This window comes from Musca domestica, unplaced genomic scaffold (genome assembly GCF_030504385.1).
Source record: "Musca domestica strain aabys unplaced genomic scaffold, Musca_domestica.polishedcontigs.V.1.1 25, whole genome shotgun sequence".
Classification (NCBI taxonomy): Eukaryota; Metazoa; Arthropoda; class Insecta; order Diptera; family Muscidae; genus Musca; species Musca domestica.
The window spans coordinates 6,600,876-6,612,376 of NW_026712277.1; the positions used below are offsets into that span (position 1 = coordinate 6,600,876).

The 11,501-nt window shown below is 38.8% G+C and overlaps 3 protein-coding genes across 3 annotated transcripts; 2 read left to right on the forward strand and 1 right to left on the reverse strand.

Moving 5' to 3' along the window:
* Positions 1 to 1,221: 1,221 nt before the first annotated feature.
* Positions 1,222 to 2,118, reverse strand: LOC131802846 (trypsin eta-like). Its single transcript, XM_059123521.1, has one exon. It carries the CDS (start codon positions 2,045 to 2,047, stop codon positions 1,265 to 1,267), a length of 783 nt encoding a protein of 260 aa, XP_058979504.1. The 5' UTR covers positions 2,048 to 2,118; the 3' UTR covers positions 1,222 to 1,264.
* Positions 2,119 to 6,835: 4,717 nt separating this feature from the next.
* LOC101894361 (trypsin 3A1) lies at positions 6,836 to 7,750 on the forward strand. The gene has a single exon (XM_005175080.4). The coding sequence runs from the start codon at positions 6,869 to 6,871 to the stop codon at positions 7,649 to 7,651; it is 783 nt and encodes a 260-aa protein (XP_005175137.2). The 5' UTR covers positions 6,836 to 6,868; the 3' UTR covers positions 7,652 to 7,750.
* A 2,860-nt stretch (positions 7,751 to 10,610) lies between these two features.
* Positions 10,611 to 11,501, forward strand: LOC131802844 (trypsin 5G1-like). Its single transcript, XM_059123518.1, has one exon. It carries the CDS (start codon positions 10,653 to 10,655, stop codon positions 11,448 to 11,450), a length of 798 nt encoding a protein of 265 aa, XP_058979501.1. The 5' UTR covers positions 10,611 to 10,652; the 3' UTR covers positions 11,451 to 11,501.

Below are 11,501 nucleotides of genomic sequence, written 5' to 3' on the forward strand. Positions count from 1 at the left end.
ATGGGTTTCTTTGAGGGTTTGGAATGTTATCTGGATGGGTTCTTTGGGCAATGCCGGGCTATTGAGTTAAGGAAATGCGGAGAGAAAAAAAAAACAATTCAAATAAAACTAAAATTGCTGAGAAGTACGACAACTGTGTGTTTTTATTTTTCTTATAAATGTACTTTATATTCAGGTAATCTAAACATGTTATGGCCGATTATAAAGATTAGTGGTGGCCAGTAATGGGAGATAAGCCTCACTTTGTTAGGGGGTCGTAAAGAAACAGAGAGAGGGAGAGCGATAGAGAAAAAAAGAAATAGTGCAGAGACCAAGAGAGTTTTAATTATGCTCTATTCAAATATTTGATCAATGGCGTTTTGACAGTTTGATGAATTACTTGTTGTGATTCAGTGTGGAAACCCTAAAAGTATGCTAATGTTTTGTTCAATTACTTTTTAGCTGTTAATGGCCAAAAATTTGAGAATATTTTATTTATATATGTTTTGATAGGTTTGGTTTTGATCAAATGCATTAGTTTGGAAAATCCACCTCCCACCACCCACCTACCCTTCAAAAATCCAACTCCACCCGTTGCCCAAACCCATATTGTACCAAATTCAGTACCATTTAGTAATTTCGGTACTTTTTTATTACAAATTTCCTAAACCAACCACTTCCCAAATTTCTTATACCAAATGTCAATATTTTAGCTCTGTCCGTTCACAAATTACCAAATGGTACCAAATTTTGGGTTTTTTAGTACTTTTAGTACACTTATGTTTTGAATTTCCATCTAAATCCCATTAGCGACCCTCATTTCAAATTTCAAAATTCTAATTTTATCCGTTTAACCCGATTTTTTCACTTTTTGGTACACTAATAGTTCGAATTACAGACCAAAACGGCTAAGGGGTTGATGAACATCCTAGTTTTTATTTTATAATGAACCAATAGGTCTTCCGATATTCCTGGATACTTTACAAAAAAAAAGCCTTTTAAAAAAATTAAATTTTTGGTACCTTTTGGTACACTTATAGTTCGAATTCCGAAACCCCAGCCTTACACACCAAAATTGACCCACATGCGAAAATTCAAGGTTATAGCTGGGGGTTGATGAATATCCTGGTTATTATTTTATGAATAACCAAAAAATGTTCCTGAATCTGTACTTTTTTGTCCATGTTCTGGGACCTTGCTTTTTATAAAAAAATTTCGTCTTCCAAAAAAAAATCCAAAATGTTCTTATTTTCAAAATTTATTTTTTTAGAAAAAAAAAACATTTTTACAATTTTCCTGCCTCACTTTCAATCCACGATTTGAAGTGGACCAAGTTCGTGTAGACACCAGGATACTCGGCATTTGCACAATCACGTCCCCATGATACCAAACCAACGGCCGCTCCCTGATAGACCAAAGCACCGCCGGCATCACCATGGCAGGCATCGGCAGTGTCTCCAGCACCGGCACACATCATGGCATCCGTAATGCGATTTCCACCATAAATCTGACGACATTCCGCCTGATCCACCACTGAAACCTGAGCCATCTGTAGGCTATCGGAATATTCGGCATTTGCCTCGGCAACAGTTGTACCCCAACCAGAAACTGTGGCCACATTACCAGACGGTGGTAGGGTATCTGCCACTGGGATTGAGGCAATTTCCTTGGTGGGAAATGGTGATAAGGCAAAGGCCAATTTCACCAAAGCCAAATCGTTGTCGGTAAACCAAATGTTATAGTCCGGATGCAGAAGATATTTCTCCACCAAATACAAGGGGCTATCCTGGCCGGTACGATATGTGGAACCGGCTAAAACGTGTATGTGATTTGCCTCCAGACCAATGACACAGGTGGCTGTGGTCAGTACAATGCTCTCGGAATAGATGGTGCCCGAACAACGATGTTCAAAGGGAGATGATTGATTTTTTTTGTAACGCAACGACACAAGGTGGGGGCTGGCAGCAATTGACTCCTCTACACCGCCCACAATGCGGGACTCAAGGCCCCCGGTAGCAGTAACAGCGGCACTTAGGCTAAACACCAACAACAAAGCGAATTTCCACATTTTTTTCCAGATTTTTACTTCCTTAGATGTGCACTACCAAAACGCAACTGCCAGCCAGCTGACCCCGCCACAAATTTAGAATTGACCAAAAATATTCGATTAGCTTTTATGCTCGCCCCTCTCTCTCTCTCTCTTATCTGTTATCGTGTATTAGGATGTCTTTAAATAAAATATTATCACAGTTGTATATATTTTATGGCTAAAATAACAAAATTCGGTCGAAAAGTCGTTGTTATCTGTTGCCGATAAGAATCCGATTAGGCGGATGGTCATAAAATCAAATCTATTAAACATTTCGGCAGTTGCTTATTTTGAAATTTTCTTTTGACATTGATTTGGTTAATGGTTAGTCATGAAGGGGTAAATTTATGTGGCATCGAAACGTTACTGGAAGTGTGAATGAAAAATATTGGATTCCAATATTTTCAAAAGATAGGAAATATTTCAATAGGGACTTCCCTTGAAAAGGAGATTTTCTAAACTACAGTGAGAAGAAGAAGAAGGCGGGATTCTAGTTGGGAGAGGATCTCATGACTAATTTATGCGTGAAACATTTGCTAAAGCTGTTTAAAGGTCTCTTATGCGCAATTGTTGTGGTTAAATGTGAAACTCCTAAAAGTATGCTAACCTATTTATGTGTAAAAGAGTAGAGTTATAAATGGTTGACTGGCAGACTGAATTATCAACTCCCAAGTGAAACGGCCACAGCTAAAATCTTGAAATTTTGAATGTGGGTCAATTGGAAGTGTGTAGAAGAGAGATAGGACTGGGGTTTTGAAAATTCGAACTATGGAGCACTAAATGCACTAAAAAGGTACTAAAAATTAATTCGATGGTATTATGCAAACCGTTAGAGCAAGAGTTTTGAAATTTGGAATAAAGGCTTCTAATAGGGTATGGAATAGATGAACCAACGAGTTTTATGAAAATTCGAACTATAAGTGTACTAAAAGTACTAAATCATCACTAAATTTAGTACCATTTTGTATTCAGTAACGACAATGAGTTAAAATTTTGACATTTTGTATAAGAATTGGGAAATTTGGAAAGTAGGCTTGATATAAGAAGATGGTTTTAGAAACATGTACCAAGTGTAAAAACTGTACTAAATGGTACTAAATATGGTACAATTTGGTTTTGCGTGTGCGGATGGAGATGGAAAATTGAAATGTTGTTGCTGGGGTCACTGTGGGTGGGTAGGGTTGAAATAAAGACGTGGTTCTGGAGCTTCCTACAAAAAAAAGTACGTTAAGTACGTTAGTGGGTATTTGGGCAAGGATTAGAGATGGAAATCAAAATTTCGTACTACGATCACTTTTTGTGCGTTGGGTCTGATATAGGTCTACTAGATCTTCCAGGGTTCTCCAATACTCCGAAGCCTTCAATACTTCCTGGACGTCTTCTGTACAGCGAAGGCTTTTTGGAGCACGCCTCCTATAGGAGTTTTAGGCCTTCTATAATTCCTTCAAGCGCAGAGGGCCATCTGGGTGCCTTCTATGTACAGGAGTTCCTTTTTACTCAGAAGACCTAGGCACAGACGATTTTCTAGAGGTCTTTCAGAAGCAAAGGGTCATCTGGAGGTATTCTATGCACAAAAAGTATTTTTGGTACTCAATTTGGTACAATATGGTTTTGGGTCAATGGAAGATGGTGGAATGACATCCAAGAGGTCTTCTAATTCAAAAGATCTCATATAGGTCTACTAGATCTTTCAGGGGTCTCCAATACTTCGAAGCCTTCAATACTTCCTGGGTGTGTTCTGTACATAGAAGCCTTTTTGGAGCACGCCTTCAATAGGACTTTTAGGCCTTCGAGAATTCCTTCAAGCACAGAGGGCCATCTGGGTGCCTTCTATGTACAGAAGATTTCCTGGAGTTCCTCTATACTCAGAAGACCTAGACACAGACGTTTTTCTAGAGGTCTTTCAGACGCAAAGGGTCATCTGGAGGTATTCTATGCACAAAAAGTATTTTTGGTACTCAATTTGGTACAGTATGGTTTTGGGTCAATGGAAGATGGTGGAATGATTGAGACATCCTTGAGGTCTTCTAATTCAAAAGATCTCTAGATCTTTCAGGGGTCTCCAATACTCTGAAAATCTTTATGAGGCCTTTAACACTTCCTGGGTGTCTTCTGTACATCGAAGGCTTATTGGAGCACGCAGAATGCCTCCTATAGGACTCTTAGGCCGTGTAGAATTCTTTCAAGCGCCGAGGGCCATCTGGGTGCCTTCTATGTAAAGAAGATTTTCAGATGACCTTATATGGGTCTTCTTGGCATAGGCGATTGTGAGACCTCTACAGGCAAAGGGTCATCTGGAGGTATTCTATGCACAAAAAGTTTTTTTGAAGTCTTTTGAGACCGTCTAAAAAGCTTCAAGTCACAGACGACCTTCTAGAGCCCATCCAGACGTAGATAGATGCCTCCTAGGACAGAAGATTTTCAGGAGTTTTTCTGTACTCAAAAGTTCTTCGAAGCCCTTGGGAGCACTCAGAGTTCCCTTAAGCGCAGAGGGCCATTTGGGTGCTTTATGTGTGCAGAAGATTTTCTGGAGTTCCTCTGTACTCAGATGACCTTATATGGGTCTTTTAGGCTCAGACGTTTTTCTAAAGGTCTTTCAGACGCAAAGGATCGTCTGGAGGTTTTCTATGCACAAAAAGTTTGAGTCAAAAGACCTCTAAAAAGCTTCAAGTCACAGACGACTTTCTAGAGGCCATCCAGACGTAGATTAATTCCTCCAGAAGACAGAAGATTTTCAGGAGTTTCTCTGTACTCAAAAGTCCTTCGAAGCCCTTGGGAGCACGCAGAATTCCACCTTTAGGACTTTTAGGCCTTCTAGAGTTCCCTTAAGCGCAGAGGGCCATCTGGGTGCCTTATATGTACAGAAGATTTTCTGGATTTCCTCTATACTAGGCACAGACGATTTTCTAAAGGTCTTTCAAATACAAACGGTCATCTGGAGGTATTCTATGCACAAAAAGTTTTTTTTTTGAGTCCCATTTATACTCAAAAGACCGTCTACAGGTCTTTAAGTTACAGACGACCTTCTAGAGGCCTTCCATACGCAGAGGACTATCTGGATATCTTCTAGGACAGAAGATTGTCAGGAGTTTCTTCATACTCAAAAAACCTTCTATGAGTCTTTTATGGCAAAGACGACCATCTAGAGGTCCATGTGTAGGTCTTCAGAGGTTAAGGAGGTCTTTCAGACGCAGATGGCTATCTGGAGGTCTTCTAGAACAGACGATTTTTATACTATACTCAAAAGACCTTCCATAAGTCTTTTAGGCAAAGACGGCCTTCTAGAGGTCTTCCAGACGTAGATATTCATAGATTTTCTGGAGTTCCTAAGGAGGTCTTCCATACGCAGAGGGCCACCTGGAGTAGATATTCCATAAATCTTGAATACATAAAAAATATCTTATTTGCTCCCAAATTTTTTGATTTCCCAAAGAAGAACATCAGGTTGTATAGCTACTGATATCTCTCATACGCCAACGCTACCGGAGAATATTTCCTGGACTTCCCTCAGGCGATCTGCCAGAGGTCACCTATATGCTGAGGGCCATATGAAGGTCTTATATGCATAAGATTTGCTAGTTTTCCCTGAAAGTACACCAGGTCGTATGACTATTGACATAAAGCATACGCTTCCGTAACTAAGGGAACTTAAAAATAATATTTTTATAATTTTTGTAAATTTCCAGAAATTATTAAAAATTATCTGGAGTTCATTTATACTCAGAAGACTTTCAAAAAGTCGTCTAAACACTATAGCCCCGCTCAAGTTCTCATATCCAGCCAGCAAACTTTGTAGACGTCTTCCATACTAAGTAGACATTCCATAAATCTTGAATTCAAAAAAGAAATTCTTAACTGTTCCAAGGTTTTTTGATTTTCCAAAGAATAACATCAGGTCGTATAACTATTGCTATCCCTCATACGCCAACGCCGCCGGAGAAGTGAAAAATTTAATTAATTTAAGTTTTTTACAAATTTCCTAAATTAAAATATATATTCCTATACACCAAGCTAGCTTTCAAGAGGTGGATAGACGTCCAATTAATTTTGTATACATAAACAAATTCCTCTTTCTTTCAAGATTTATAGATTTTACCAAAGAAGTACACCAGGTCGTATTACTGCTGATATCTCTTATGCGACACCGCTATTCAGGGAAGTAAAAAAATATATTTTTTTTAAATTATTTTTGCAAAGTTCCATAAATTTTTCCTTTAAATTAAAAATAAATAAAAAAATACCCCCTAAAGTTCTTCCACACCCAGTAGCCTTTCAAGAGGTCTCCCATACTTAGTAGACTGTCGATGGAGTTTATTTACATAAACAAATTCTTATCTATTCCATGATTTATTTATTTCCCAAAGAAGTATATCTGGTCGTATAATTGTGGATATCTCGTATACGCCTCTGCTACTGAGGGAAGTTAAAAATACTTATTTATTTATTTTTGTTTATTTTCGGAAAGTTCTTTAACTTTTTTCCATAAATTAAAAATAAATCACATTTGGGGTTTCCTTAAAAAACCAAAAAAAACTTCCACTTCAACGTTTGGTTGATAACAAGGGGGTGTGGGGGATAAAGACTATCTTTTTCAAGGCGAACGAAACAAACAAATATCTAACGCTTGCAAATCGACTAAAGATAACGTGCAAATCCTTTAGCTAATTTATTGCAATATTTAAAGCTAATCAAAAAAAAAAAAAAAAAAACATTGGTCAATTTGATGTTGGTGCTATAAAAAGCCATGCCTTCGAGGCGATTCGAGTACAGTTATACTCTAACCTTGGCCCGTGGATTACTATGGGACATCAAAAATTGTGGATTAATTCTCTGGCCATTGGCCTTTTGGTGACATTGGCATCGGCGGCCCATCTTCCCCTGGATGGTCGCATAGTCGGCGGCTATGAAGTGGACATTAGGGATGTACCCTTCCAAGTTTCCCTGCAGTCGTACAATCATTTCTGTGGAGGTTCCTTGATTGCCAAACGTTTTGTGCTCACTGCTGCCCATTGTACGGATGGCAACTCACCCACTGCCCCCCTGTTTAGTGTGCGCATTGGTTCTACGTATTCCGAAAAGGGCGGTCTGCTGCTACGCGTCCTGCGCATTCATCAACATGAAAAGTACAATTTCTCCTTTATTGACTATGATTTCTCGATTTTGGAATTGGAAGACTATGATGAGAATGCTTTGCCTTTTAAGATTACCTATGCCAAATTGCCGAGGGCCAATGAAGATTTACCTGATGGCACTTTGGCCACCATTTCCGGTTGGGGTGGTACCAAAAATCCCTTGGAATCGAATGCAGTGTTGCGGGCCGTTGAAGTTCCCACTGTCAATCGTAATGCTTGTGCCCAAATCTTCCCATCGTTGAGCGAGCAGATGATGTGTGCTGGCTTTACAGAGGGAGGAAAAGATTCGTGTCAGGGTGATTCCGGTGGTCCCTTGTTCCGTGACAATACTTTGTACGGTGTTGTGTCATGGGGTGTGGGTTGTGCCCTACCCGATTATCCGGGAGTGTATGCCCGCGTCTCGTCTGTTTTGCCCTGGATTGCTGAGAAAACTGGTTTGGAGGTTAATTAAGGTGGTCCACAATTAATTTTGAAAATATTTGCAAAATTTTTGTGTGTGGAAACTGTAATGAAAATGTGATTGATTTAATAAAAAAAATTGTTTAATGCACTCATGAGAGTTTCGAAATTGTATGGAGAGAAAATGTGTGATTTTTTAGATAGAGGTTCACCTGCACGTATAATTAACGTCATAACGTATACGCCATGAGAGGTATAGTAATTAAAAAGAAGTTTCGTTCACACCAATACCGAACTTTTTTTAATATTTTTTGGAGATTTTGTTTTTTTTTCTGTGATTTTGTCCAATAAACAAGGGGGGTATTTCCTGAATATGGTCAGGATGGGGATATAATTTAGGATCGAAGCAGAAGATCAGAAAATGCATACATTTTTCCCCAAAATATTTCGAATATGAATTGGCAAAATTTTACGGACAATATTTCAAACCGTTGAATAAATGGACGCCACAAGTTTTTTTTTTAACTTTGCCTTTGAAGTACAACAGGGCGTATACTCGTTGTTGATACTCATACGCCCTCCAGGCCTTCAAGATAGAAATGAATTGTTAAGAAGCACATTAATTGCTAACAGATATAATTATCTGGAAGATATCCAAGTCCATGAAATATTGGCAACTTGGACCAGTCTTCTGAAATTTCCTCTATTACCAGTCGTTCGGACTTAAAAGGTTCTAATACTAAACTAAGACTAAAATATTATTTTTATATTCTCAGCCATGCGCAATTTTTTATTCCTTCAAAATATATTACACTTTTTTGTAAGTCCTTGAACCAAATTGTTTTAGTCCTCCAAAAAACATTACAATTTTCAAAAAGTCCTTAAAAAGGACTTTTTAAAAAATTCAAATTTTTTTAATCCTTAAGAATCTATATTTTTAAAACTTTAAAAAAATATTTTAGTTTTAGAAAAAAATCATTTTTTTAGAACTTTGAAAAAACGTAAAACTTTGAAAAAATATATTTTTTCGAATTCCACGTTTAAGAGTTCCTTCAAAAAATGGAACAAATTTGCAATTTATGATATACCTAGTCTAAATCCAGACCAACTTGGCTCCTGCTGTGTCTTTCCTTATTTTAACACCCTCAGCCATATGGCTAGGTGGGGTATATATTAATTGATACGACCAAAACGTGCCTCATCGAAAGAACGGTTTTAGACCCTGGGTCTTTTTGGACCAAATCCGATTTAGGTCATTTGGAGTCGATCTAGCAACGTCCGTCTGCCTGGTTGGCTGGTGCGTATTATAACTCTCAAAGGGAGTATCCGATTTGATGCAAACTTGGTACATTGTAATATTATTGTTAAATTTACATCGAGTTCGGAGATGGGCAATATCGGTCCACCCCTTCTGGTACCTCCCACAAAAAAGTTTGAAATTTTCAAAGAAAAATATTTGACTGCTCAGAAAGAGAAAAGGTTATGGGATTTTGCTCTAACTATGCAAATCCTAATATTTGCATCAGTGCTAGGCGAAAATGGACAATGTTGGTACCTCACCCACAAAAGGCCAAAATTTTGAACAATTACAACTCTTATAAAATGGGATGTAAGAGTCCAATGTTCTTCTAATTACACACATTACTATATTTTTATTAAGCCAATGTCTGGTGTGAAGATGGAATATATCGGTCCACTCCTTCTGGTACTTCCCCCACAAAGGGTCAAAATTCTGAATACTTATGAAGTTCATAAAACACGAAGTTATATAGATTTGGCACATCTCAATATTTCCACTAACACAAGATCTGTTATAAAGATGGTAAAGAGATCGAACCATTCCTTCTGGTACCTCCCCCACAAAGGGTCAAAATTTAGAATAATTACAACTCTTATAAAATGTGATGTAAGAGTCCGATTGTCCTGAAATTACACACATTACTATATTTTTATTAACCCAAGGTCTGGTGTGAAGATGGTAGAGATCGGGTCATTCCTTCTGGTACCTCCGTCACAAAGATTCAAAATTTTAAATATTCATGAAGCTCATAAAACACGAAGTTAATATCCTATTGTATTCAGATTTGGCACATCTCAATATTTCCATCAACACAAGATCTGTTATAAAGATGGTAGAGATCGGACCATTTCTTCTGGTACCTCCCCCACAAAGGTTGAACGTTTTGAATACCCAAAACGATCATAATATTCGAAATAAGGATTCGATCCTCTTCAAATTTCACACATCACAATATTTTTAACAACCCAAGGTCTGGTGTGAAGATGGAATATATCGGTCCACTTCCTCTGCTGCCTCACTCACAAATATTGAATATTCATAAGATTCATAAAACACCAAGTTGACATCCGATATATACATGTATCGAAAATCCGCGTTTTTGGTACTCGATTTTTTTTTTCAAAAATCCACGTCTTCAACGTCTCATGAAATTCGTATTTTTTTTATAAAAATCTATTTATTCTTTGTTTTGGTCATGGCCCCCTAATCGCATCCAATATTTTACAGCTACAGCTAAAATCTTGGCAATCTCTTTGGTCCCTTGCGATTTACATGACTAGACTGGGTTATAAATTAACCCCTCTAGATCCCCGTCCCTACCCTTTCAATGAATAAGACCAACAAACATTTGATATGCAATCACGGGACACCAGATTTATTGCGCTCTCCAAAAGGAAAACCCCCTAGACCATTGTTCTACTACCACCGACGAGTGCATTGTAATGGTGGTCTGAAGTGATCATAAATCATATTTACACTATCTTGGAAATGACCAAGAAACCATGCTCAACAGGTTGGTAACAATTAAGTGGCACACTGGGCAATCGCAGGTGAATGAAACAAAAAAATCCAAGCCACTTGATCCACTAACACAAATCTGTTAACCTTCAGCTGGGTAATCGCAAGCGATAGCAAATCCTTAACTGTAATTTGTTAAGAGTATGGGACCATTCGATTTTCATGGAAAGTGAGAGTATAAAAACCAAAGATTCTCACTGGAATCCAAACAGTTTTACGCACACCTTGGACGAGTATGGAAACGCAACACCTGTGGCTGAACATTTTGGGCCTATGCCTGCTGGCCGGTTGGGCATCATCGGCCTATTTGCCTTTGCCTCGTTTGGATGGTCGCATTGTGGGCGGTCATGAGGTGGACATTCAGGATGTACCCTTCCAGGTCTCGTTGCAGGGAAGTTTCCATTTCTGTGGAGGGTCCTTGATTGCCAAACGTTTTGTCCTCACTGCCGCCCATTGCACGGCCGGCCACTCTGCCGTGAATCCTGGATTTAAAGTACGCCTTGGCTCTTCATATTCCGCCAAGGATGGCATCCTGCTGAAACCTTTGAGAATACATCAGCACAAGAAATACAATCCCATGAACATCGATTATGATTTCTCCATATTGGAATTGGAGGATTATGAGCTGTTTTCTCTGCCCTTTGAAGTGGAATTTGCCAAGCTGCCGAGTCGGGATGCGGAGTTGCCAGATGGTACCTTGGTAACCGTCTCTGGTTGGGGTAATACCCAAAATTCCTCGGAATCGAATCATGTGTTGAGAGCCACAAATGTACCCACCGTCAATCAGGATGAATGTGCTTTGGCCTATCGTGGATTTGGTGATATTACCGAACGTATGCTGTGTGCTGGCTTCACCGAGGGCGGCAAAGATGCCTGTCAGGGTGATTCGGGTGGTCCTTTGTTCCATAAGGACACTTTGGTTGGTGTTGTCTCCTGGGGTTATGGCTGTGCTCGTCCCAATTATCCAGGTGTTTATTCGCGGGTGACTTCTGTGTTGCCATGGATTGCTGAGAAAACTGGTTTGGAAGTATAAATGAAGGAAGAAATCGGAATGTTATGGAATTTGAATAAAATTATATGATTG

Excerpts from the sequence above, each read along its gene's own strand:
- LOC131802844 (XM_059123518.1), top strand. The coding sequence starts at position 10,653 with ATGGAAACGCAACACCTGTGGCTGAACATTTTGGGCCTATGCCTGCTG.
- LOC131802846 (XM_059123521.1), bottom strand. The coding sequence starts at position 2,047 with ATGTGGAAATTCGCTTTGTTGTTGGTGTTTAGCCTAAGTGCCGCTGTT.
- LOC101894361 (XM_005175080.4), top strand. The coding sequence starts at position 6,869 with ATGGGACATCAAAAATTGTGGATTAATTCTCTGGCCATTGGCCTTTTG.